Source organism: Sus scrofa, chromosome 15, assembly GCF_000003025.6.
Source record: "Sus scrofa isolate TJ Tabasco breed Duroc chromosome 15, Sscrofa11.1, whole genome shotgun sequence".
NCBI classification, from domain to species: domain Eukaryota; kingdom Metazoa; phylum Chordata; class Mammalia; order Artiodactyla; family Suidae; genus Sus; species Sus scrofa.
In genome coordinates, this window is record NC_010457.5 from 79,338,947 (window position 1) to 79,364,558 (window position 25,612).

Genomic DNA, 25,612 nt, shown 5'->3' on the forward strand with positions numbered 1-25,612 from the left:
GGCTTTCTACAGAAATCCTCCCATCCACTCCTGTCCTGTGAGCCCTGGATCCATGTAAGAAACACACGGATGGGCCCTCAGCATCCTTTGGACAATGGCTTAGCCTTAACCCACCATCTGTTCCCTCTCAGGAGATGGGCAGGAAACCTCATGCATAAACATACACCTCAAAGGCTGGTAAATAATTTCATCTCGACCCCTAGCTGCAGGCAAGTCCATCCTGAAAAGCAGTGCTGGCTTAGATGGGCCACAGTAGGGAAAATTCTTTTCTCTGGTACGGAGAAGTTGCAGGGTTCTAAGAGAGAGATTTGATAAATCGTGGCCTATCTTGCAGATGCTAAATAAGATGCTCCCACTTCCCCTTTGCCTCTCCTGCCTTGAAAAAGCACCAGCATCCCTTAAGGAGCAGTCGAGAGGACAGGGCTGGCAAGCCGTGATGCTCCCTGACAGCCACAGTCATTTAAAGATTCCCAGACCAAAATCAACAATAATGGAAAAAAATGAAAATTGTAAAATAAAATAATAAAAGATATGGATGAATCCATTCAAAAATAAAATAATAAAGTAAAATCGGAGTTCCCCTCGTGGCGCAGCAGAAACGAATCTGACTAGGAACCACGAGGTTGCAGGTTCGATCCCTGGCCTCACTCAGTGGGTTAAGGATCTGACGTTGCTGTGAACTGTGGTGTAGGTCGCAGATGCGGCTCAGATCTGGCATTGCTATGGCTGTGGCCGTAGGCTGGCAGCTACAGCTCCAATTAGACCCCTAGCCTGGGAACCTCCACATGCCATGGGTGCGGCCCTGGAAAAGACGAAAAAATTAAAAAGTAAAATAAATATCCCCAGACCAGAGTTCCTATCATGACTCATTGGGTTACAAACCCCATTAGTATCCATGAGGATGTGAATTTGATCCCTGGCCTTGCTCAGGGGGTCGGGGATCTGGTGTTGCTGTGAGCTGTGGTGTTAAGTCATAGACTAGGCTCAGATCCCATATTGCCATGAGCTGTGGTGTAGGCTGGCAGCAGCAGCTTCAATTCAACCTCTAGCCTGGGAACTTCCATATGCCGCAGGTGTGGCCAAAAAACCCAAACAAAACACTAAAGAAATCAATAAACATTCCCCAAATCGGCTTAGGCCAGTGAAAGTGCCCCTCCATACTGGTTAGTATCATTAAGGCAGGCAGTGTCCAAACTTGCCAATTATCATTCAACAAATTCAGTGGATGCATACTAATCACAGTACTGGGCCTGTGAAGATACAAAGAATCCTGCCCTTAAGGAATTTACATCCTAGAAAAGAGATAAAACATGTATATACAACTTCTCCTGATTCGGAGTCTTGGCAGTTTGGAGCAGTGTCTGTCCTGAGCCCCAAAGGAGGGGCATAGCCAGCATCTGTGTGGGGACCAGAGACCCCCTCCTCTGGCTCCTGGAAGAGTCTGCATGTGCACAGAAAGTCAGTTCCCGGAGGGCGAGTCTCAAGAGTCAGGCTGTGGGCCCTCCACCTCTGCGGAAGCCAGGGCCCTGTGACAGGGGTGGGGGGTGGGGAGCGCCGTCCGAAGGTGACCTTCTCTTAAACTCAGCTGGGTCCTGGGTACCTCTGACAGACAAGGTCTGGGAGCATCCTGCCTACGCTCTGTGTCCGGCTGGGCCATCTGGCACGGGACACCGCAAGGGCACCTCCAGACCGGGGGAGGGGGAAGGTGGCCTCCGTTCTCTGCTCTCTCACTGAGGAAGGCAGGGCATTGTTGCAAACCTTCCCAACGAGGCTGTCAGCCCACAGGTTGGGGGGTCATAAAACTAGAAAGTCGGTCCACCTAGCCTTTTGCTACGAGGCTGTCCCTTTCGGCCTGTCCTGGCTCCCTCCTGGCCCCAGCCTGGAAGCCCTCATGTGGAGGAACCCTGTGGAAGGAATAGAGCTGAACATCCGGTAGGTGCTCATTACATTGTCAAGTGTCAACAGCTTGCATTTCACTTTTAAAAAAATGCATCTAATTTTTCTCACATTGGCACTTTTTGACTCTCTACGTGATATGTTCAGTTCACAGAAAAGCTGGATTATACCTGATGCGTATAAAAAAGAATCATAATTTAAATTGTCCTCCTTTCCTTTAAGAGTTCTTTGTGCTCCTTTAGGGGAGGGAGCGTTAGGACATAAACCCACAGAAAGGCCCTTACAATGCAGTAAACCCTTTAGTGAGATTTCAGCCCTAATGAAAGCCTCTGGTGATATATTCGTGTTCTTTGTTGTTTTCCCCACAGTTACTCAGGGTGACAACGGCATTCTGTACACTAGAATATTAACTTGTCACTGCTCTCCTCCACCACTATTTGAAGAATGGTTTTATTTATTTTTTAAACTCTGAGACTTAACATCTTGAAAATATCTTCCTGTTCCATTAAATAATTATAAACTACCCATAGTACTTTGAACAATCAGGTTCATTCTCAATAGATGTTGGATATTAACATCCCCAAGGTATTTTATGAACTATATAAATAAAGAATGCCTTTGTATGTGCACAATAATTTTAATCCTTTCTTGGCATTATCGGATCATTAATAAAGATCATGTGATTTTTTTTTCTTTTACAGTCAGCCATTGAGAAATTAACCCACGATTACCTAAACTTGTTTCACTTCCCACCACTTATTAAGGTAAGCAAGCTTTTTTTTCTTACTGAGAATATGCTGCTTTATTGACGTATGCACCTGCCACATCCACACCTGAATTTGCCGATGTCGGCAACTGTTGTTTGAAGTGAAATTTAATCATATGTCTCCAACAAAAGGCCCTTTGAGAGAAGCTTGGGATGTGCAGAAATTGAATGCCCTTGTTCTTTACGAGTTGAAATATTAACGATATGGACATGATAAGAACACACATGTCACCTTAGCGGCTTGGGGATGTAAGTGCCAACGTTGCAGGCAAGGACCTCTGGCCTCCCACCTGGCTCGGGAGACTTTTGTCCAACATGTGAGTCGATGAAGGAATTCGCACGCTAGGCTCTGGATTTACCATTTGCATTGAGGGGTAGGAGTTTTACCGTTTGAATAACGTATTAGTATATTTAACATATTATTTTGGAGATACTCTAAAGGTATATGGCATAGTCTGTTATAAAATTAATAAAAGTCCCCATTGTAGCTCAGTGGTAATATCCGGGAGGATGCAGGTTCGATCCCTGGCCTCGCTCAGTGGGTTAAAGATCCTGTGGCTGTGGCATAGGCCGGCAGCTTCAGCTCCGATTCAGCCCCTAGCCTGGGAACCTACATATGCCGTGAGTGTGGCCCTGAAAAGCAAATAAATAAATTAAATTAAATTAAATTAATAAAGTTAGTGGATACTTGCAGTAAGTACCCAGAACTCTTCTCTTTCACTGTGTTCCTCTGCTTGACCCTCCATCCACGATGCTCTAGGAACTGCGTTTCTTCTTTGGAAATAGCTTGTAAATACCTTGAGTGTTGCAAAACTCTTCAAGGTGGAGTCTTCATGCATCTCTAGGGACTAAGTGCATCTCTAGGGGAAAATTGCACAATGTAAGATGCATCGTGAGAAACGTGAGACGGTGACATTCAGTTTGTAGTGCTTGCGACAGAGCCTTTAGCAAAGTTCTCAAAACCTTCGTATGTCGTTTCTCTTGCTCTAAGCAATTATAGGTTTAGTGTAATCCAAAATAACCAAAAACTAACCAGTAGATTAGAATGGAAAAACTAGTGCTAAGAAATCATCTCCTTTACATGAGAAGTAAAAGTACAAAACACCATCTAGAATAAATGGTGCCTTTGGAGAACAGATAGTGACTCACGGATTTTGAAAAACTTCTAGTTTCCAAAGGAGACAGGTTGGGGGGTAGAGGGATGGGCTGGGGGTTTGGGATGGAAATGCTATGCAATTGGGTTGTGATGAAAAGTCTGTATTTCATTCTGCAATTTAAAAATTTAAAAAATATTCTATTTAAATGTGTTTTTAAAAAATAGAATAAACGGTGCTTGGCTTTCTATTTTAGGACTCAGTAGGAGAACCTGAAGAAAATGAGGAAAAAATAGTGAACCTTGAACTTGTTTTTGGTTTTCACTTGAAACCAGGAACTGGCCCACAGGTAAATCACGTTTTAAATCCTTTGGATAAATTTCAATCTAATTTACTTTTTCTCTCCTGGAACTCTCTGGTTTTATATGCCCCCTACCAGCTGGTTACATGATTCTGAGTAAATGTATAGACTTTATAAAATAGAATTTAGTTGAAAGGCTGCCAGCCGCCTCTGTCAGCCAATCTGGGAAGCTTTCTCATTCAGCTAAAGAGCCCTGTGTGCCACCCAAACCTTCAACGAAGCTCACTGCAAACGATGGGGGCAGGGGTAGTGTTGGGGCGTTGGTTAAGGTGGAGGGCACAGACTCGAGAGTAATTGTTTATACTTCGTGGCATCACAGCTTCCTATTTTCCTGTTTCTTTGGATTGTTTTATTCCTCCTTTGTTTAATCTTTTTTTGGCGGCCCAGAGGCCTATGGAGTTGCTGGGCCAGGGATCAGACCTGAGCCACAGTTGTGACTTATGCTGCAGCAACACTGGATCCTTTAGGATCGAACCTGCAACCTGGCGCTGCAAAGGCACTGTGGATCCCATTGAACCACAGCTGGAACTCCTGTTTCTTTGTTTTTAAAGGGGAATCAGGTGTTTTGTTTGTTTGTTTTTTGTCTTTTTGTCTTTTTCTAGGGCTGCACCCACGGCATATGGAGGTTCCCAGGCTAGGGGTCTAATGGAAGCTGTAGCCGAGGGATCCAAGCCACATCTTCGACCTACACCACAGCTCATGGCAACGCCAGATCCTTAACCCACTGAGCGAGGCCAGGGATCAAACCCGAAACCTCATGGTTCTTAGTCGGATTCGTTAACTACTGAGCCATGACGGGAACTCCGTAAAGGGGAATCACTTATAATATCAAGAGTAGAACAACACCAAGAATGCAACTATAGGCAAAATGGAAACCCAAATTATCAGCTCTAAATACGGTGGCAGGACATTTGACAAGTTCTCATTGAGTCAGGCTGTGACTTTATGTTATTTTTAGAGTCTGAGCAAATTGTGTGGGCTTGGTGGCATATGAATTGAAATCATAATGGGTGTGTGTTACTTCGGATGACTAGGAATTGCTAGTAATATTGGTCACGTCTATTAATTAAACACTTACTGGGCTCCAGGCACACAGGACTCCAGTGTAGATGCTATTTCCCCCGCATTTTACAAATAAGGAGACTAAGGCTCTAAAAGGTTAAATAACTTACCCAAGGGTTGCATGGCTGGCAAGCAGCAGAAGGATCTGAACGCAGGCCCCTCTGACCCCAGAACCAAGCTCTTTACTACTGCACTATGGGTGCCTTTCCTTTGACGCAGCCAGAGACCTTGGAAAAACAGCTCCTCACAACCTGAGCCCGTTGCTCTGCTAGAGCTGGTGGGGCTCTGCTGGCCCAGCAGCCCTCGCTAATTAAACCTCGCTTACCCCAGGCCACTCCTGGAACCAGCGTTTGGGAATGATTGGAAGTTGTTGCAAGGGGTTGAGTTTCTCCTGGGGCTTCAAAAGATGCTCTCTCTAGACACCTGCCAGAGTGTTTTACCTGCACCACTGCAGGTATATTGATGCTCTTGCTGAATGGAAATCTTAACCTCCCTTGTATGGGCCACAGAACTTGATTGAGTGAAAGCCCCTCTGACTGCAGGTGTCTAGTATAGGGACACTTTTCTTTTCCCTCTGAAAACAAATCACTGTCTATTCATTCTCCTTGTTAGAAGCAGCTATGGAAAGCGGAGCAGGGGAGTAATTTCCTCTCCAACAACAACCAAGGGCCCTTCCAGTCCTGAGATTCTGTAGCTGTGGGCTCACCAGGTCTATCTAATAGGAAACACCTTAACATGTTTCAATTTGCCTTCTTTAGGATCCTCAGTTCCATTGAACTTAATTTATGAGCACTCTGTGTTTAAACACTTTTATGGCTGGTAGGTAGTATAAGAAGAGGGAAGAATTTTCTTGAAAGAGACTTGTCAGGAGTAGTCTCCACCTTGGGTTGTGATGATCGTTGTACACCTATAAATGTCATAAAATTCATTGAGTAATAAAAAATTTTAAACAACTGAATGCATGTACATAATGAGGAAAACCTGTAAAGTTGCTTTTCATGTACATGAAAACATTAAAAGCTAATAAATCAAACTCTGCATTAAAAAAAAGAGTAGTCTCCACCAAGAAAATAATTTTCACTTAACAGGGAAATGAATTGTTAATGTGGAAAACTGAAAAGAAAAAATCGGAGACTCTAAAAGATATTTGAGACCAAAGATAGTGGTCTGTTTTTGACCATGATGGAAGAGACTTCTTGAGTCGTTGGTTATCCTCAAGGCCTAAAATCTCTGCAGCTTTTGATTATCTGCTCATCCTTGGTCACCCATGCAGAGTAATAAGTTCATCCATTCACTCAGCGCATTTACTGAGGACCTACTGGGTCCTATGTAGATGCTCAGAGTGCAACTTCAGAAAGTATGGAATTCCTGTTGTGCCTCAACGGGTTAAGGACCTGACTCGTATCCACGAAGATGTGGATTTGATCCCTGGCATCGCTCAGTGGATTGAGGATCCAGCGTGGCCACAAGCTGTGGCTTAGGTTGCAGATGTGCCTCAGATCTGGCATTGCTGTGGCTGTGGTGGAGGCCAGCAGGTGCAGCTCTGACTCACTCCCTAGCCTGGGAACTTCCATATGCCATGGATGTGGCCCTAAGAAGACCAAAAAAAAAAGTATAGTATGCCTTGCAAGGAACCCATAGTTAGAAAGAAATAGACAAAATCAGGAGTTCCCATCGTGGCGCAGTGGTTAACAAATCCGACTGGGAACCATGAGGTTGCGGGTTCGCTCCCTGCCCTTGCTCAGTGGGTTAACCATCCAGCGTTGCCGTGAGCTGTGGTGTAGGTTGCAGACGCGGCTCGGATCCAGCGTTGCTGTGGCTCTGGTGTAGGCTGGTGGCTCCAGCTCCAATTAAACCCCTAGCCTGGGAACCTCCATATGCCGCAGGAGCCGGCCCAAGAAATAGCCAAAAAAAAAAAAAAAATAGACAAAATCAATTAATGGTTTTAAATAGAAAATGATGCAACATCATGAACATCATTTAATGGAAGCGCAGTGGATGAGCAGTGAAACAGACGCAGAAAGGGCTCAGAGGAGGAGCTTTACGTCTTCTTGGTAGACGTAATGTGTGAACTAAACTTTGAAAACCGTTAGGAATTATTAGGCAGGCAGAAGACATGGAAGGCAAAAGGAACAGCATGTGCAAAATCTCAGAAGCATGAAGGCAGGAAAACACAGGCAGCTCTTCTTTGGGCTGATTTCTATGGGACCTCACAACTCGACTCAAGCATCCATCCCTCTGGGAAGACTTAGCACAAAGCAGGTAGAAAAGCGTGGTGAGAGTTAAGGCCAGAAAAAGAAGGTCTCATGTGCTAAGCTAAGGAGTTTGAAGAGTTTTAAGCAGGATGTAGATAGACTTCTACTTTTTTTTTTTTTTTAGAAGTCTACTTATATTTTTTAAAGATCTCTCAGGAGTTCCTGTCATGACTCAGCAGAAACGAATCTGACTAGGATCCATGAGGATGCAGGTTCAATCTCTGGCCTCACTCAGTGAGTTAAGGATCCGGTGTTGCCGTGAGCTGTGGTCTAAGTCACAGACCCGGCTCAGATCTGGCATTGCTGTGGCTGTGGTGTAGGCCGGCAGCTGCAGCTCTAATTGGATCCCTAGCCTGGGAACATCCATATGCCATGGATGCAGCCCTAAAAAAAGAGACAAAAAAAAAAAAAAAAAAAACTCTCAAAAGCACAGAGAAGGATGAATTGGAAAGGACGCAGAGATAGAGTGAGAAAGGCCTATGAACAGACAGTACAAACAACCAGGTGAAAAGGGACAAGGAGCTGAGGCTATGACAGCGCCAGGGAAGTGCCACGCGCCCAAGGATACCGAGATGGAACTGATTAGCGTGTGTCACTAGCTGGAGATGAGGAGAGAGGGAGGGGCCAGGACTGTGCCCGGGTTTGTAGTGTGGCTGGATAGATGACCTTATCATGCAATAGATATAAAGTGAAATATACAATGTGGATGTAACACCAAGGTGCTCAAAGTGTAAAGAAATGACTCGAATGGGTGAGGTTAATCAGGAAAAGCTTTTTTGGAAGAGATGAATTTTGAAAATGGGCTTGGGTTTCCATCGTGGCTCAGCGGAAACAAATCTGACCAGTATCCATGAGGATACAGGTTCAATCCCTGGCCTTGCTCAGTAAGTTACGGGTCTGGCATTGCCGTGAGCTGTGGTGTAGGTCACAGACACAGCTCGGATCTGGTATTGCTGTGGCTGTGGTGTAGGCCAGTGGCTATAGCTCTGATTCGACCCCTAGCCTGGGAACTTCCATATGCTGTGGGTGCGGACTTTAAAGGACAAAAAAAGAAAAAAGAAAGAAAGAAAGAAAATGGGCTCAAAGAGACTCATGGTCATTTGCAAATAATTTTAATTTTCTGAATATGCTGTTTAAAGCTTATGCTTAGGAGTTCCCATCATGGCTCAGTGGTAGTTAATGAACCTGACTAGTATCCATGAGCACGTGGGTTCAATCTCTGGCCTTGCTCAGTGGGTTAAGGATCCGGCATTGCCGTGAGCTGTGGTGTAGGTTGCAGACTCGGCTCGGATCTGGAGTTGCTGTGGCTGTGGCATAGGCTGGCAGCTCCAGCTCCAATTAGACCCCTAGCCTGGGAACCTCCATATGTCTCGGGTGCAGCCGTGAAAAAACAAAAGACAAAAAACAAAAACAAAAACAAAAACAAAAACAAAAAAAACCTTATGCTTAGAGAGTACCTCTTTCTGAAAAGCTCAAGTTATTTCATACTTGTCCTCTCATTTATCCCCTTGACATTTCTATGAGCTGCATGAGGCACACCGCGTTGTCATCCTTGATTAGAGAAAGTGTGTTACCAGCCCAGGATGACGAAGGGATGGAGCTGAGACCCGACATTACATCTTCATCATCACCTTGATATGAAACATGTGCTAGCTCTCATACTTGGCCCAAGATACTTAAGCTATCTGCAAACTTTCACAAAACAATCCTAGAATAAATTATCATCCAGGTCGAAACTACGCCAGACTGAGATTTCAATTTACACCATATTGGCGAGAAGTGATTTCATACTGTTAGGCTACAGTCTGGCATAATTGGGTAGTTTCGACCTGTTACCTTGACCCTTCGAGGTAGAACCCTAGAAAAAAGGACATCCTCAAAAGCCCAATTAACTGACTTCCCATAAACCTATCTTCATGGAAAATGTGGTGCCTTTCCTCCCATCTCACTTGACTGCTTCTCATCTCCTTGACTGGAATAAGTCATACGAGAACACTGGAGGATTGGAACTCTCCAAATCTGAGTTTGCATACCAAGAAGATCTGCTTGACCATTTTGATTTTACAATTCAAATGAAAGATGTGTTCTTGTGGCAGCCACGGGGAATAAAGCATGGCAGTGACTGTATCATGAAAACAGTAGCTGTGTTTCCCCATTGCCTCTGAGAAGCACCACCAGCTAACTACCACTTAAAAATGGTTTGTCACTTCAGTAACTAGCCTACTAACAGGAAACAATGGAAATAATGACCTTATACACAAATACACAAATGCAGGTAGAAAACAACACCTTTCCTTGTAAGACCTGTCAGCCGTGACGAACAAAGCATTCAAATGAAAGAAATCCTTTTTTTTTTTAGCCTCATTTTACAACCAGATGCATTATGGCACAAAAGTGAGGTTGATTCACCATACCAAGGAAAGCCATGCACGCCTGAGAGCCTGTGCCTGCTCCAGGGGTCCAGAGCCCCTGAGTGACCCCCTGCCCACGAGCTTAGTCTTTGCTGCCCCTACCTTCTCAGGATGACCAGGCCCTCACCAGACTCGGTACCATGTGATTCAAGAATTCATCCACAGGAGTTCCCATCGTGGCTCAGTGGTTAATGAACCTGACTAGCATCCATGAGTTATGCAGGTTCAATCCCTGGCATTGCCGTGAGCTGTGGTGTAGGTTGCAGTTACAGCTCTGATCCCGAGTAGCTGTGGCTGTGGCTGTGGCGTAGGCCAGCAGCTGTAGCTCTGATTTGACCCCTAGCCTGGGAACCTCCATATGCCACAGGTTCGGACCTGAAAAGACAAAAGAAAAAGAAAAAAAGATTTCATCCACAAATGAAAGAACCATTCTGGAGTTCCCGTCGTGGCGCAGTGGTTAACGAATCCGACTAGGAACCACGAGGTTGCGGGTTTGATCCCTGCCCTTGCTCAGTGGGTTAACAATCCGGCATTGCCGTGAGCTGTGGTGTAGGTTGCAGACATGGCTCTGGCTTAGGCCGGTGGCTACAGCTCCAATTAGACCCCTAGCCTGGGAACCTCCATATGCCCCAGGAGCGGCCCAAGAAATGGCAAAAAGACCAAAAAAAAAAAAAAAGAAAGAAAGAACCATTCTTTTTCCTTTCCTTTTTTGAGCCAATCTTGCAGGGGAAAATCATTGGACCCAAGGCCTTCCTGACAATTTAATTAATGAGAAGTGAGAATAAGTTTTACCTGTTTACTTGACCCATTTCTAAAGAGTAAAGTAATGATTAACTTAAATAACAATGTAGAGGAGTTCCCGTCGTGGCGCAGTGGTTAACGAATCCGACCAGGAACCATGAGGTTGCGGGTTCGCTCCCTGCCCTTGCTCAGTGGGTTAACGATCCGGCGTTGCCGTGAGCTGTGGTGTAGGTTGCAGACGAGGCTCGGATCCCGCGTTGCTGTGGCTCTGGCGTAGGCCGGTGGCTACAGCTCCGATTCAACCCCTAGCCTGGGAACCTCCATATGCCGCAGGAGCGGCCCAAGAAATAGCAACAACAGCAACAGCAAAAGACAAAAAGACAAAAAAATAAATAAATAAATAACAATGTAGAATGGGATGGCCTGGAGGTTTGGGGTTAGCTGGAGTTCCCTGTTGTGAAGCTCCAATTTGACCCCTAGCCTGGAAACCCATATACTATGGATGTGGCCCTATACAGAAAAAAAAAAAAAAAATCCATGTAGAATGGTTCAGCAATGAGGTCCTGCTGTACAGGAACAATATCCAATCGTTTGGGATAGACCATGATGGAAGATAATATGTGAAAAAGAATGTATATATGTGTATAACTGGGTCACTTCACTATATAGCAGAAATTGACAGAACATTGTAAATCAACTATACTTTAATAAAAAATAAAATAAATGAATTATACATTGAGGCATCCTCAAAGTTGAAAGTGGTATTTGCAGAAATTGGATCATTTTCAGCACAAATTTCCTGTGCAAGGGGCCTGGAAAGCTTATGATGAATCTTTCTTTTCTTTTTTTTTTTTTTTTTTTTTTTTTTTTTTGTCTTTTGCCTTTTTAGCACCACACTCAAAGCATGTGGAAGTTCCCAGTCTAGGGGTTGAATCTGAGCTACAGCTGCCGGCCTACACCACTGCAACGCCAAATCCGAGCCGCATCTGTGACCTACACCACAGCTCACAAAACTGCCGGATCCCTAACCCACTGAGTGAGGCCAGGGATCGAACTTGCAACCTCATGGTTCCTAGTCAGATTTGTTTCCACTGCGCCACGATAGGAACTCCGATGGTTCTTATCATCATACCTTAGCCAGACACTGTGGCAAGTACATTGCAGACATTTTCCTGGTATATGGTTACCACCCACCCTCACAGGAAGCATTATGCCTATATCAAGCCCAGGAGGAGACTGAGCAGAGCAGAGAAAATGTTTCTCCCCCAGACTCCCTACTGCTTAGAGCAGGTCCTTCCCAAGAGCTCAGCCACGGTGTCACACCGCTTCTTTTTGGAAAGCATCATCGTCTCCCAAAATTGGTATATTGGTAATAAAAAGGCAAAAAAAAAAAAAAAATGGTCAGTTAATACTGAACCGTCACTATTTTTGTTTCATATTGAGAGCGCCTTGCTTTTGGTCATCTAAGGCCTCTACTTGGTACAGAAGGAAATTGGCTTCCAGAATCTCAGGCAGCTTCATGCATGTCTCAGGATGGCAACCACCCTTTTTTATTGAAATGTTCAGCTCCACAGAGTTTATTATTATATCTCTTATAGGCTCACCAGTCAAGAACTTTGATTTTCAAATTGCCAAGGAATAAACTATCAAATCATCCAGCAGTTTTCTCACCAAGATCCTTTTGAGACTTGGTGTCTTAACAATTCAAAAGCAGAGTTTTGAGGGAACTCTCTGAGGAGCCGTCCATTCCTCCTCAGTGCTGGACCCTCACAGACTTTGTCCCTTGCGTCCTCGGTCCCCCTCTGCCCAGCGAGGCCAGGAGACCTGATTGAAGCTGGGTTCCTGTGGGTCTAAGTGGATCACCTGCCACAGAGGAGAGACCGGGCTTAGGGGAGAAGCCTGGGAACTGACACCCTGGCTCCAGCGGACCTTTAACTAGACTCAGGCTTCCAGACTCCAGCCCCCTCCCTCCAGCTGACCATCATTTCTGATTTCCTTTTGAGAGTTTTTGGTTTTGTTTTGTCTTTTTCATTTTTGGCCACCCCGTGGTACATGGAGTTCCCGGACCAGGGATCAGATCCTAGCCACAGCTGCAATCTGTGCCGCAGCTCCAGCAACACCAGATCCTTTAACCCACTGTGCCAGGCCAGGGATCGAACCTGCATTCTGGTGCTTCAGAGTTACACTACAGCAGGAACTCCTCAAGAGGTATTTTGAAGGGGCAAGAAAAATAAGAGGAACATTTGGAAGAGGTGGAAGCAGCACAAACTACCCCCATCAGAGTGGAAGGCTTTTCCCATCCACCTCGCCTTCTACCCCCTTCCGCCCCATCACTCCCACTCCCCACCTGAAGAAATTCACTGAATAGTTCTGTTTCTCTGCTTGTTTCATCTATAGGTTAAAAACGGCTGCTTTTTACAAATATCCCACTTACGATTGTGTGTTTTACGTCTTTATTAGATTGCTTATAAAATGTGGCATTTAGTAAACGTAATTGAATCTCCAGGCCCTTTCTCAAAGCACTATAAATATCAAAAACTGTCAAATAGGGCTTTTTTTCCTATTGTGTAGTTTTTATAAATGGGTAGATAAACATGAATACAATAACAGGGCACAAAGGAAAGGATTTTGTAAGGAAGTAAAAGGCCAACACCTTTTGTAAATTTCAGAAGCACTAAAAGGCAGTGCTTTGCTTTACTTTGCTATGTCTTGCGGTTCTTAAAAATTCAGTGCCGGCGCTGCTATATAGAAAATAGATGAGCACCAAGGACCTACTGTATAGTACAAGGACATACACTCAAGATTTTGTAATAACCTATTGAGGGAAAAGACTCTGAAAAAGAATATATACATACATATTATATGTATGTATAATGGAATCACTTTCCTGTACACCTGAAACTAACACAACACTGTAAATCAACTATACTTCAATTAAAAAAAAAAATCAGTGTAGGGAAGTTTATTTCCCATGACTCGCTATTTTGGGGAAGAACGTATGTGCATACACATGTGTTTGTGTGCCTAAGTATACAAGCTTGCAGTGGTAGGGGTCTGTGAGAAACCCAAGTTTTAATTGACAGCAAAGGAACAAATGCACTTGAGAATTTGACTACATGACTTGCTGATGATTTCCAACTAGAGGTGGCAGTGTATTTTGTCAAACAGGTCAGGCAGCTTCCTAGAGAACTAAAAACTGGGAGAGGTGTCCCATACATCCTTGGTGATGGATTGATAGTCATGTGTAGAAATGGCCTGCCAGAAAATGTCTAATGACTGGAGAAAACAATCCTGACTTGTAGTGTTTGCAGCTTTCCATGCTGTCAATACTCCCACCATGGCCAATTTCAAACTGCCAGTGTGACATCACCGAAGTTGGGAAGAATTGAAAGCCATCAGCTCAGGAAGCCCGGCTTTAGCATTCTTGGACCACTCTTGGTCTTCTTAACCAAGATTATGATTCCTTTCAAAATCACGAGTAGCAAGGAAGTAAACGTGATGTAACATAGGTTTAAGTAAATGGCAAACACATGATTGCTGGTTTCCAGCTATAGGAAGATGTGTCCTTAGCTCAAAGAGAGCTCCTGTCTCCCAATGAACCCATGGTTGGCTTAGATGTCCTTGGGTTGCTCTTGTCTCATCCAGCTACACTGATCATAGTGTGTGAATCACAGGTTAGGAGTTTATATAAAGTAAGACTATGAGAGAAGAGTAAGTTTGTAAAAAGTAAGAGAAACAAAAAAAATTGTGACTGCCTATGGCCATGGTTGGTGACTCCACGATGACAGGCAGAGTCGTTGATCATATTAGAGACCTTTGCTTTTAGAAGCAGGCTTGGAGGTCTCTGGGAATCACTGTAAGTTCTGTAGAGAGAAGACCTCGATCACTCCCAGTGACTTGTGTTTTCAGAAATAAAAATTAGATCTTGAGCATAATCAACTGTATAAGCACAGATTACTTGAAATTAAAACACTATGTTACAACAGCAAAGATGTATGACCACCATACCCACATCAGGATTTGGACTGATAATAAACAATGCCTACTAACCAGACAGGTTTTTTGTTTGTTTTTAATTGTATGTCTTGGAGTCATTTCTGGAGACATGAGAGGTAGGAGAACTGAGGAGGTAGAACATCTTTTTGTATTTTGAGGGACCTGGGGAAAAGTTTATTTGCAGCCCATTTGCCAGTATTAAAACATTTTAAGCAATAGTTAGATAAGCCATACCACCTTCTCTTGGTTCAGAAACCCAGTCTGACTGAGAAAAGACTCTTAATTATTCAAAAATCAGTAGCGAGACTTACTATTCTTTTTTTTCCCAAGATAAATACCTAGTAGCTTCCCACTTTAAATATTGTTTAAAAATAAGCAAGTAAGAAAACCCTTTCCAAACATGGCAACTCACATATGAACCATTTCAGGTGGTCAAGTGTGTAATGCATCGTATGAAAGCCCATCTCACTTGATTTGTTTCACTTTATTGTAACATCATCCCTAAAGTCCTTTTTTCATACATCACTCAAATAACAACCCCCCAAAAGGCAAGAGAGCAACCTTATCTCCACTGGTGTCTAGTTGGCACCAATCTGCCCTGACCTTAGACACAAGCCATTGTTAAGGGTATAACGCATTTACATATTTTGCAATAAAACATCAGTTATTTGCATTACTGTGTCAAGTTTTATTTGATTCTTTCACCTAAAAATGACTCATTTTCCTTTCTTGTATTTTAAAAACCAACTACTCTAAGCTTGTTTGAGAATAATCAAAAATTGCCCATTTAGCTAGAAGTCATTTTCTTTTCAAAAGGCAAATGTTATTTAATCTTTCAGCTGTTCATTGTGCCATCATAAATACTTTCTTTTCAGCACAGTTGTGGGGACTGAAATGAGCCCACTAATTGCCTCCCATTTCGACTGACATGTGGTGGTTTAGTGGAAAGAGAACACAGCAGGGAGAAGGAAATAGGAGGCTGAGAAAATGAGAGCTAATTATTTTCACTGCCTCATGTCAGGCTCTGTGTCAGCCTTGTTTTTACAAACTGGAAGGTTTAGCACTAAATAAAACAAACTGGCGTCATGTTTTTATATACTGGCAGTGTCATGGAAGCAGCTGCACATCTCAAAGACAATATAATGCCTGCGTTCGCATGGACACCATCTGACAGACACTGTGAGCCACGGCTAATGAGGACATCACAGTGGTGCCAAGTGAAAGGTGCTGAATTATGTATGATTCTTCATCAGTACAGCAATAGTCCTGTACATCATTATGAGACATTGTTTTGCTGGAGAGATTAAAACATTCTTAGTTCCAGACCCTGCAACCTATATGCGCTGAAAGAGGTTATTAATGGAATTTTGAGGGAGAGTTTCTTGTGGATTTCTTTGGGGTTGAAAAACAAATCTCGTGGGACAAAGCCACGATGGGTCACGACACTGTATAGATAAAGAAGAGAAGCAAATTAACCATACTTGCATTATCTTCCTTTTAAAGGCGGCATAATAAAATAGAGTGTAGCCGGGTTATACATAATGATAAATAACCCAGGTGCTATGGCGGGATGTTCCACTCTCCTGCCTTTAAAACAGCGGGTTCCCGCAGCTGAGCGAGATAATAGCAACACATGCAAAGGAGCCTTCGGAGGCCTAAATCATCAACATCTTACTACTTTTAATACCAGCATGCCTAACATTTCTGTCGTAGTTTTATTTCATCTTGTATGACTTCTTACATTTCAAAATAGTCCGTCGCCCGCCATGAGACTCTTTCCCTTTTTCCCCCCTCTTGAATCTTAAAAAGTTGATTCCAACCTCTGTATTTTAGATTTTAAAATATTTCCTCTGTACGGGACTTTTTTTTTTTTTTTTTAAGGTGGAAGGGCCTCTTTGCTAGAACCCTAAGCATTCTCGGTGATTTTACTTTGTCTCTGCTCACGGGGAAGGGGTGGGATGGCGATGGGGAGTTTAAAAACCAGTGTCGGGGAGTTCCCCTTGTGGTTTAGCGGGTTATGAACCCAACTAGTATCCATGAGAACCCGGGTTCGATCCCTGGCCTCACTCAGTTGGTTAAGGATCCAGTGTTGCCGTGAGCCATGGTGTCGTTTGCAGATGCGGCTCAGACCTGGGGTTGCTGTGGCGGTGGTGTAGGCAGGCAGCGGCAGCTCCTATTCAGCCCCCAGCCTGGGAACTCTCATATGCCATAGGTGCAGCCCTAAAAAGCAAAACAATATATATTTAAAAAAAATAAAAACCAGTGTCTCCTCCATTAGCCTGGGCGTGCCCAGTGCAGCTAAGTGAACTTGCTGCAAATCTCTAACACTTTCTGAGCCTCCTTCTGCTCCTCTGTAACATGGGGGCAGGGCTATCTAACAGGGTAAGGCTGTGAGGGCTGAATCTCAAAAGCATTATGGCCTAGTGAAAGGATCCAGACACACACAAGTGCACACTGGAAAATCCCAATTTTGTGAAGTTCTAGAGCAGACAAAATTAATCGATCAATGGTGGTAGAAACTGGAACCATGGTGCCTTGGTTGTCGAGGAGATATCAACTAGGAAAGGGCAAGAGGGAATTTTCTAGGTAGCCGAATTCTTCCCTGTTTGGGTAATGACCTTGGGATGTACACTTGTTAAAATTCATTGAACTGTGCACTTAAAAATCTGTACGTTTTATTGCATGCAAATTATACCTCAATAGAAAATACACTTAAAAAGTTTTAATGACTTTAATGTTTGGGTAATGCTGACCTGTGGGAGCCTGAAAGCCCAGTTTGGTGGTGGGAGGGGTCTGTTTCCTTCTCAAATATCCTGAATAATCTTGGCCCTACATTTTTAAAGATTGATGTTCATATCTGCAACAAAATTTTGGTAGAAAAAAAATAGAAAGTTGATTGTTTCTGAATTGTCCAGAATTTAATAAAGTAGAATTTTTATGCTACTTTCTTTTAAATTTTCTTTTTTTTTTTTTTTTTAATTGCTTTTTAGGGCCACTCCTGCTGCATATGGAAGTTCCCGGGCTAGTCATTGAATTGGAGCTACAGCTGCCAGCCACAGCCACAGCCACAGCAACATGGGATCCGAGCCGTGCCTACAACCTACACCACAGCTCAGGGCAACACCAGATCCTTAACCCATCGGGTGAAGCCAGGGATCAAACTCACATCCTCATGGATACTAGTCAGATTCTTAACCCACTGAACCACAGTGGGAACTCCTTTATGCTACTTGCAATCACTTTTTCTATTTAGAAAATTTACCTCTGTCTTGACTAGTTCTTTTTATTTCTTTCCTTCCATCTTTTTTTTTCTTTTTCTTTTTGTGGGAGGGAGAAAAGATGTCTATGTTTGGCATCACATGTATTAGCCTGGAACTCCAAAGAATTTTAAACAGCTTGCAGAGAATGTAATAGTGATTTCTCACAAAGAGATACTTAATTTAGCATTAACTGAGTGTTGTTTAGGATTTTATTTTCACAGTATAAGAGTTTCTGTTTTACTTGGCCAGTTATCTTAATTCAGAAAAAATTTTTCACATAATTGGCAATGCTGAAGCAGTTCAAACGGAGTGCTTTCTCAATCTCCATTAACTACACACACTTGCTCCTAAAATTATCCAGGTATTTCAGCAGCTGCCCAGATAAATGGTACATATCCTGGGCACTCAACAGAATTGTCATTTTTTTTCATCAGTTTCAAATGCAAAAATTCCCCTCAACAGAATCCTACTCCTTTCTTGTAGATTTGCATTGAGGAGCAGATTCTCTAGCTAGAACCTATCTGTTTTTCACTATTCATCCCAAGGGAAGCACTTCCTAGGACCCAGCTCTGCACCTGTGTCAATGCCTTTTCCCTATTGATTAGAAATTAGTGGAGTTCCTGCTCTGGCTCAGCGGTGAACGAATCCAACTAGCATCCATGAGGATGCAGGTTCGATCCCTGGCCTTGCTCAGTGGGTTAAGGATCCGGCGTTGCCGTGAACTGTGGTGTAGGTCGCAGACGTGGCTCAGATCCCGCATTGCTATGGCTGTGGCTTAGGCCAGCAGCTGTAGCTCAGATTGTACCCCTAGCCTAGGAGCCTCCATATGCTGAGGGTGCGGCCCTAGAAAGGCAGACAGACAGAAAGAAACAAACAAGCAAACTAGCACTCCTCAAAGATGAGCATCAAGGTACAAATTTGAAGAGTGGGAATATCCTCTTGGGTAGGAATCTAGTTAGGAAATAAAAATCCATGGAAGTCAGGACATGTCGCCATGGTTTTGCTCTGCAAACAGACAGGAGAGTGTTGTTTGTGCTTTGGAAAGTGGCAGTCCTGCCTAGCTACAAGCCTAGGCCAGGGCTGCAGGGAAGTGTTTGTGATTCCAGCTCTTGGCCCAATCGATCAAGAAAAGGAAAGTACAGACAGTAGAATGGCACCAGATGCACTTTTGACAACCATCTTTTTCAATACAGGAGGGGAAACTGGTTATGCTGGGCTTTTAAGAGACTCAGTATTTCAGTCTCTGCCATGGAGAACCTTCTCAAGAGAATTTTTTGTTTAATTTTATTGGAGTATAGTTGACTCACCATGTTGTATTAGTTCAGGAGTACAGCAAGTGAATCAACGATACCCATAGATATATCCATTCTTTTTTCCCGTTAGGTTATTACAGACTATTGACTAGATTTTCCTGTGCTATCCCAGTAGGTTCTCGCCAAGATAATCTGGACTACTTGTTGACTTTGGAAGGTGGAACGCCTCTGTACCGTAATCCTTACTTTTGTTAACCCGTAACAAGGAGAGGTCAGGGTTCCAAAAAGACTGAGGGGAAACCCGCTCCTGATGGCACAGTAGGCCCCCTTGGTTCAGGTCTGAATTCCCCCAATGGCTCTCTGCATGATCTTGGTCAAATTACCTCAGCCCTCTGCACTTCAAACATCCATGATAAGGCTCTCTGGCTGTCAGTCACATTTCTTAGCCATCGTCCCTCCAGACATCTGATGGTTCTCACTGGTACGGCTGCAGCAGGATCTGCTGAAATAGGAAAGGGCAGAATTGGTGCTATCTCCCCATCTCTGTATGAAGATGTGCCTTCCTTCTGCTATTTCATGGAAGCCATCCTTGGTATGTTGCCACTTGGCTGCACCTTCTTCTTTTCAACACTGATCAGTCCTGGCACCAGAGTTATTCGGTGCCCTCTGGGTCCCCAAACCCCTGCCCAAGAAGATGCTCTGCCCCAGCCTGCTCAGGCCAGGTGCCTATTCTAAACATTCTTTGGAACTTCCTGCCTGTCAGAGTTCACTTACCTTCTGGCCCATTCCCTTGAATGGCTGCTTGATGACAGGTCAGGCTAACCTAAGAGCAGATTGGAACTCTGTTGGTGACCGCTATGGGTGACAATAATGATTACTTATTTTTGCGCTCCTAATTGAGCTTTGGCACAGTGCTGGTTACTTTATTTATGTTATCTCATTTAGTCCAAATACAACAACCCATTTGTAAATAAAGAACACTAGGATTCAGGCAGGTTATGTAACGTGGCTGAGATTGAGTGGGAAAGCGGCAAAACTGGGATTCCAGCTCAGGCGGTTGGCATTTAAACTTGCGATCTTTCGCCTCACCCCTTTCTTGCTCCCCCAGTTATAATTAAACGTCTGATCTTTTTCTTCTCTTCCTTTTTTTGCTTCTTGTCTTTTTTGAGGGCTGCCCTCATGGCATATGGAGGTTCCCAGGCTAGGGGTCCAATCGGAGCTGTAGCCACTGGCCTACATCACAGCCACAGCAACACCAGATCCAAGCTGCGTCTGCAACCTACACCACAGCTCACGGCAATGCTGGATCCTTAGCCCACTGAGCAAGGCCAGAGTATTGAACCTGTGTCCTCATGGATGCTAGTCAGATTCATTTCCACTGAGGCACAATGGGAACTCCTGATGTTTCTCTATATCATTTCCATTTTGTTATGACTCCTCAACACCTTAAACCAAATGAGTGAATAACAGAACCATTGCATATTGCCAGGGGTGAAATGGTTTTGGAAAAGGAGCCCTCCAAGGCCCACGGGAGGGCTATCTTGGAATACAGAGTTTATCTGCCTTTGATTCCTGCCTGTCAGGATTGAGCGTTGTTCACAGACATCCAAAGTGACTCTTGAATGTTTCCGATTCAAAAATCAATACCCACATTTCTGTCATTCACATCAAGCCAAAATCAATAGTTTACTCTGGGGAAAGTGAATGGTTTTTAAATCAGAGCCCATATTCTCACTATCTGTTCCCTGTTACTACCAAGAAACTGAAAAGCTAGCAATTGTGCTTGTAAAATTCTATATTGGGTTCATAAATAATGTGGAATTGTCATTTTAATGAAATTATTGATGATATAATTCTTCTTATTCATGTGAAAACCTTTCCAGTGATTGATTAGTTAAGAACTTATGTGGCATTGTCCGCAGTTGGGTCCTATGGAATTCAGTAACTTGTTTAAATCTTGGGGAGTTCCCATTGTGGCTCAGTGGGTTAAGAACCCAGCTAGTATCCATGAGGATACAGGTTCAATCCTTGGCCTCGCTCAGTGGGTTAAGGACTTGGTGTTGCTGCAAGCTATGGCATAGGTCACAGAGGTGGCTCAGCTCCTGCATTGCTGTGGCTGTGATGTAGGCCTGCAGCTGCAGCTCCAATTCGGCCCCTAGCCTAGGAACTTCCATATACCCTGGGTGTGGCCCTAAAAAGACAAAAAAAAAAAAAAAAAAAAGGACTTCCTGTCGTGCTCAGCAGTTAACAAACCCAACTAGTATCCATGAGGATGTAGGTTCGATCCCTGGCCTTGCTCAGTGGGTTAAGGATCCAGCATTGCCGTGAGCTGTGGTGTAGATGGCAGGCGCAGCTTGGATCTGGCATTGCTATGGCTGTGGTGTAGGCCAGTGGTTCCACCTCTGATTCAACCCCTAGCATGGGAACTGCCATATGGCTCGGGTTCAGCCCTAAAAAGACCAAAAAAAAAAAAAAATTAAATCTTGGGAACTGTGAAGACTGTTCCATGGACGCCTTTGGTTTACTGAGTAACAAAAATGCCAGCAATACCTTAGAGTAATTTGAAATTGAGCAGAATTGAAAGAATTCCATTACTTTGTTTGGAAATTACTTTTCTTAACTAGACAACAGTAAAATCATAGATGCCCTGGAGTTCCGATCATGGCACAAAGGAAACAAACCTGACTAGGAACTGTGAGGTTGCGGGTTCGATCCCTGGCCTCGCTCAGTGAATTAAAGATCCAGCATTGCCGTTAGCTGCTGTATAGGTCGAAGATGTGGCTTGGATCCTGAGTTGCTATGGCTGTGGTGTAGGCCAGCAGCTGTAGCTCTGATTAGCTCCCTAGCCTGGGAACCTCCATATGCTGCAGGTGCGGCTCTATAAAAAAAAATCATAGATGCCCTGAAAAATGCCTAGGAGTTCCATCAGGGCCTTGACACATAAGGTTAATAATTTGGGTGAACGCTGCATATTTTTCTTTCTTTCTTCGCCAGCTTTGCAACAATCAGCACCTACTTTTCAATGAATGGAGAATGCCCTTTTTGTCTTGTAGCTTCTCTGATTATAGTTTTATTGCTACTGTAGCCATCATCTTTTATGATTCGGGGAAAAGGCTATCTTTCAGATAAGAGAAAAAGAGAAGAAAAGATAAAAGGCGTGTATATGTAGATCCTGTTTCTCCACATTGGACTTTGGGGAACAAAGCTGTGGCTGAAGGGACAGCCCTGGGGCTGCTTGGCTTTTCATTTTATCAGCCAAGTCTTCTCTGGCCCTTCTCCTTCTGGCCTGTTGTCAATAGCTGGCCCCATCCTGGAGCTCCAACAACCACGCAGTGAGTCTGTCCTGCCACCCTTGGTATCTCCTTCAACTTCGGAGCCAGGCAGCCTTGTGCAGGTCTAACCTTACCTCCACCACTTATTGGCCGGGAAACCCTAGAAACCTCCTTAATCTGCCTAAGCCTCATTTTTCTCACGCACCTGCTGGGAAAAGAAAGGTCAATTGTAGGGTCATTGGGGATATCAAATAAAAGAGCACAGTAAGTACCCAGCAGCACGCTTAGTGAGCACTCCAACACCTTGCCTTGCCTCCTGCCAGCCCCTTCTCCAAGCCACGAGCCCTTGAGCCTGTGCCCGGCAGGGTCTGAGTGAGGCCCTTGGTATCTCCTTCAACGGAGAGGACTGGGCGTTTGCACCACAATTCAAGGTCTTTAACTTAGCTTTTGACCAACTTCATTGCAAAATGTGACAGGCGAAAGAAACAGAATTATGTAAACTTGTCTTTTCTTTTTTTTTCCGTCTTCTTTTTTTTTTTTTTTTTTTTTTTTCTTTTTTTGTCTTTTTGCCATTTCTTGGGCCGTTCCCACGGCATATGAGGGTTCCCAGGCTAGGAGTCGAATCAAAGCTGTAGCCACCAGCCTACACCAGAGCCACAGCAATGCTGGATCCAAGCTGTGTCTGCAACCTACACCACAGCTAACAGCAACACTGGATCCTTAACCCGCTGAGCGAGGCCAGGGATCGAACCCGCAACCTCATGGTTCCTAGTCAGATTTGTTAACCACTGAGCCAGGATGGGAACTCCAGTAAACTTGTCTTTTCGAAGGCTTTTTATTCCAGCCCCTCCCTAGAGGAGGCTCTTGTTATTTCAGAGGAGAGCAATCATACTCCAAAGAGTCATTATCCTGCCCAATTATCTCAGGGCTCACGTTGCCAGGGTAGCAGTGGCGCCAAAACAAAGAAATACTGAGAGATTTGTCAATTCCCAGTGACTAGTTTGACTTAGGTTAGCCAAGAGCTAGGTTGTCACCTTACTGAATAGACCTTTTCCTTCGCTAATTGGCTCTCCGTCTTGTGAATGTTACTGGGCAAAAGGGGTCCCTCCCTTCAGACCTGTGCCCTTTGTGGTTCTGCAATCAGTCTAGAAACTTTCCTAAAACATTAAGGCTTCCCCTGGCTTCCTGTTGAAGCCAACAGGTTCTCACCAGCCTCTTTGTCAGTGCTCTTCCATAATAATTGTGTCTGAGCTTGCTCAGGGAACATTCCAGGTGAGAGCATATGCCAGTTTCAGCATGTAAGGTGCTCAGTGAATTATCCTTAATCTCTCAAAAGAAGATGAATTTATGATCCAGGGGTCAAACACAGACATGGGTTTCTTCCCCCCACCCCCAGCCTTTTTTTTTGCCAAACCCACAGCATGTGGAAGTTCCTGGGCCAGGGATCGAAACTGCCACATCCTGCTGTGTAGCACAGGGAACTGAATCTAATCACTTGTGATGGAACATGATGGAGAATAATGTGAGAAAAAGAATGTATATATGTGTCGGAGTTCCCTTCGTGGCTCAGCGGTTAACGAACCCGACTAGGATCCATGAGGATGTGAGTTCGATCCCTGGCCTCACTCAGTGGGTTAAGGATCCAGCGTTGCCATGAGCTGTGGTGTTGGTCACAGATGCAGCTCGGATCCCGAATTGATATGGCTCGGATCCTGCATTGCTGTGGCTATGGTGTAGGACAGCAGCTACAGCTGCGACTGGATCCCTAGCCTGGGAACTTCCACATGCCACAGGTACAGCCCTAAAATAGCAAAAAAAAAAAATGTATATACATGTATAACTAGGTCACTTCACTGCACAGCAGAAATTGACAGAACACTGTAAATCAATTACAATAAAAAATCTTTAAAAAAAAAAAAAACAAAAAATGAAAGAAACTGAACCACAGCAATGGTTCAAGCTGCTGCAGTGACAACACCAGATCCTTAACCCACTGCACCACAAGACAACTCCTCCTTTTGGTTTTAATTTACATTTCCCTGGTGACTAATGGTGTAGAGCACTTTTTCATTACATAGTGGCTTCACTGAGATTTTAATTAACATACCATCATTTAAAAAATCAATAAGAATCAGACACTTTTCCTGAAACATAAAAGGACCTAGCAAGACTAGGCTTATATTCCCACATGGGAACAATCAACAGACCCTGAGTGGTGGCTGTCCCTTTAGGGGATTGACCTTTACATCCCCAGAACTCCTGAAGCTTCCCGTGACCACCCCCCCCCCCCCAGACCTTGGGCCAATTACCAATTGCCATTCATCCTCACATTTCCTGTTAAGCAGAAAGGGAGCCATTTCTTGAACCCATGTCATTATCAATACTGGAAAAGTGAAAGGCAGATCAAGTGGGAAAAAGTGGGAAGACCACATTTCTGTATGTCAAAGGAAAAATGTCCCCACAATGCTTAATATATAAATTAAATGGGTCTATTTGGAAAGATTACAATGTAGGGCTCTATAATGAAACTGTCTGACTTTATTCATTTTTATCTGCCTGGCCCCTTTAGCATGTTGAGCTTGCAACGCCTGGAGTAGAACACTTACTTAGACTGATAAATGGTGTCTCAAGATTGCCCCACCTGGGGGTTATTTAGATATATAAAGAGATCTAATTTCATGTCCTTTTATTGATAAAGGAAAAAAAACCAGCGCTCCAATAATACTTCATTTAGAATACTTCATGTGTTGTAAAACATTGGGACTGAAATAATTTGTTTTCCTTTCTCAGCTTCTATAATTGTGCTTTTAATTCCAGGATTGTAAGTGGAAAATGTATATGGAGATGGATGGGGATGAAATTGCAATAACGTACATCAAAGATGTAACATTCAACACTAACCTGCCTGACGCAGAGATTTTAAAGATGACAAAGGTAAGGTTCTATTTACGGCTTAAAGGCTTTTTCGAATTCACAGATATCAAACAAAGACATTAAAATACCCCAGCAGTGTGCTTTTGTGCTTGTGATGCTCATACCGGCTCAGCCTCTAGCTGCCTGTTGAAAGGCACATTTTATTTAGCAGATTGAGACCATAATAGTTTTTTGTTAAAATTCCACTTTTGCTGTGTGAGCCAAAAAGTGCTACAAAAAAGTGTCATTTTATTTTTTTAAACTTTCTCTTACATTTCTTTATACGTATTCTGTCACTTATTAAAGGAAAGAAAATGCTAATGATGAAAATA

At 43.7% G+C, this 25,612-nt stretch overlaps 1 protein-coding gene and 1 long non-coding RNA gene across 5 annotated transcripts in view; one reads left to right on the forward strand and one right to left on the reverse strand.

The window, feature by feature from the left end:
- The window catches only part of MAP3K20 (mitogen-activated protein kinase kinase kinase 20), a 204,077-nt gene that overhangs the window by 164,503 nt on the left and 13,962 nt on the right, over positions 1–25,612 (forward strand). For all 3 annotated transcript variants that reach the window (XM_013990583.2, XM_021075199.1, XM_021075198.1), the window contains exons 15-17: positions 2,598–2,660; positions 4,013–4,105; positions 25,185–25,301. In XM_013990583.2, the coding sequence (XP_013846037.2) occupies positions 2,598–2,660; positions 4,013–4,105; positions 25,185–25,301 (273 nt within the window). The remainder of the gene's footprint in view (positions 1–2,597; positions 2,661–4,012; positions 4,106–25,184; positions 25,302–25,612) is intronic.
- Positions 18,650–25,612, reverse strand: part of LOC106508122 — a 74,742-nt gene continuing 67,779 nt past the window's right edge. Inside the window, exon 3 of one of the 2 annotated variants that reach the window (XR_002339103.1) lies at positions 18,650–19,594. This is a non-coding gene — a long non-coding RNA (uncharacterized LOC106508122). Of the gene's footprint in view, positions 19,598–25,612 lie in introns of both variants that reach the window. The other variant, XR_002339102.1, reaches the window with a different exon arrangement.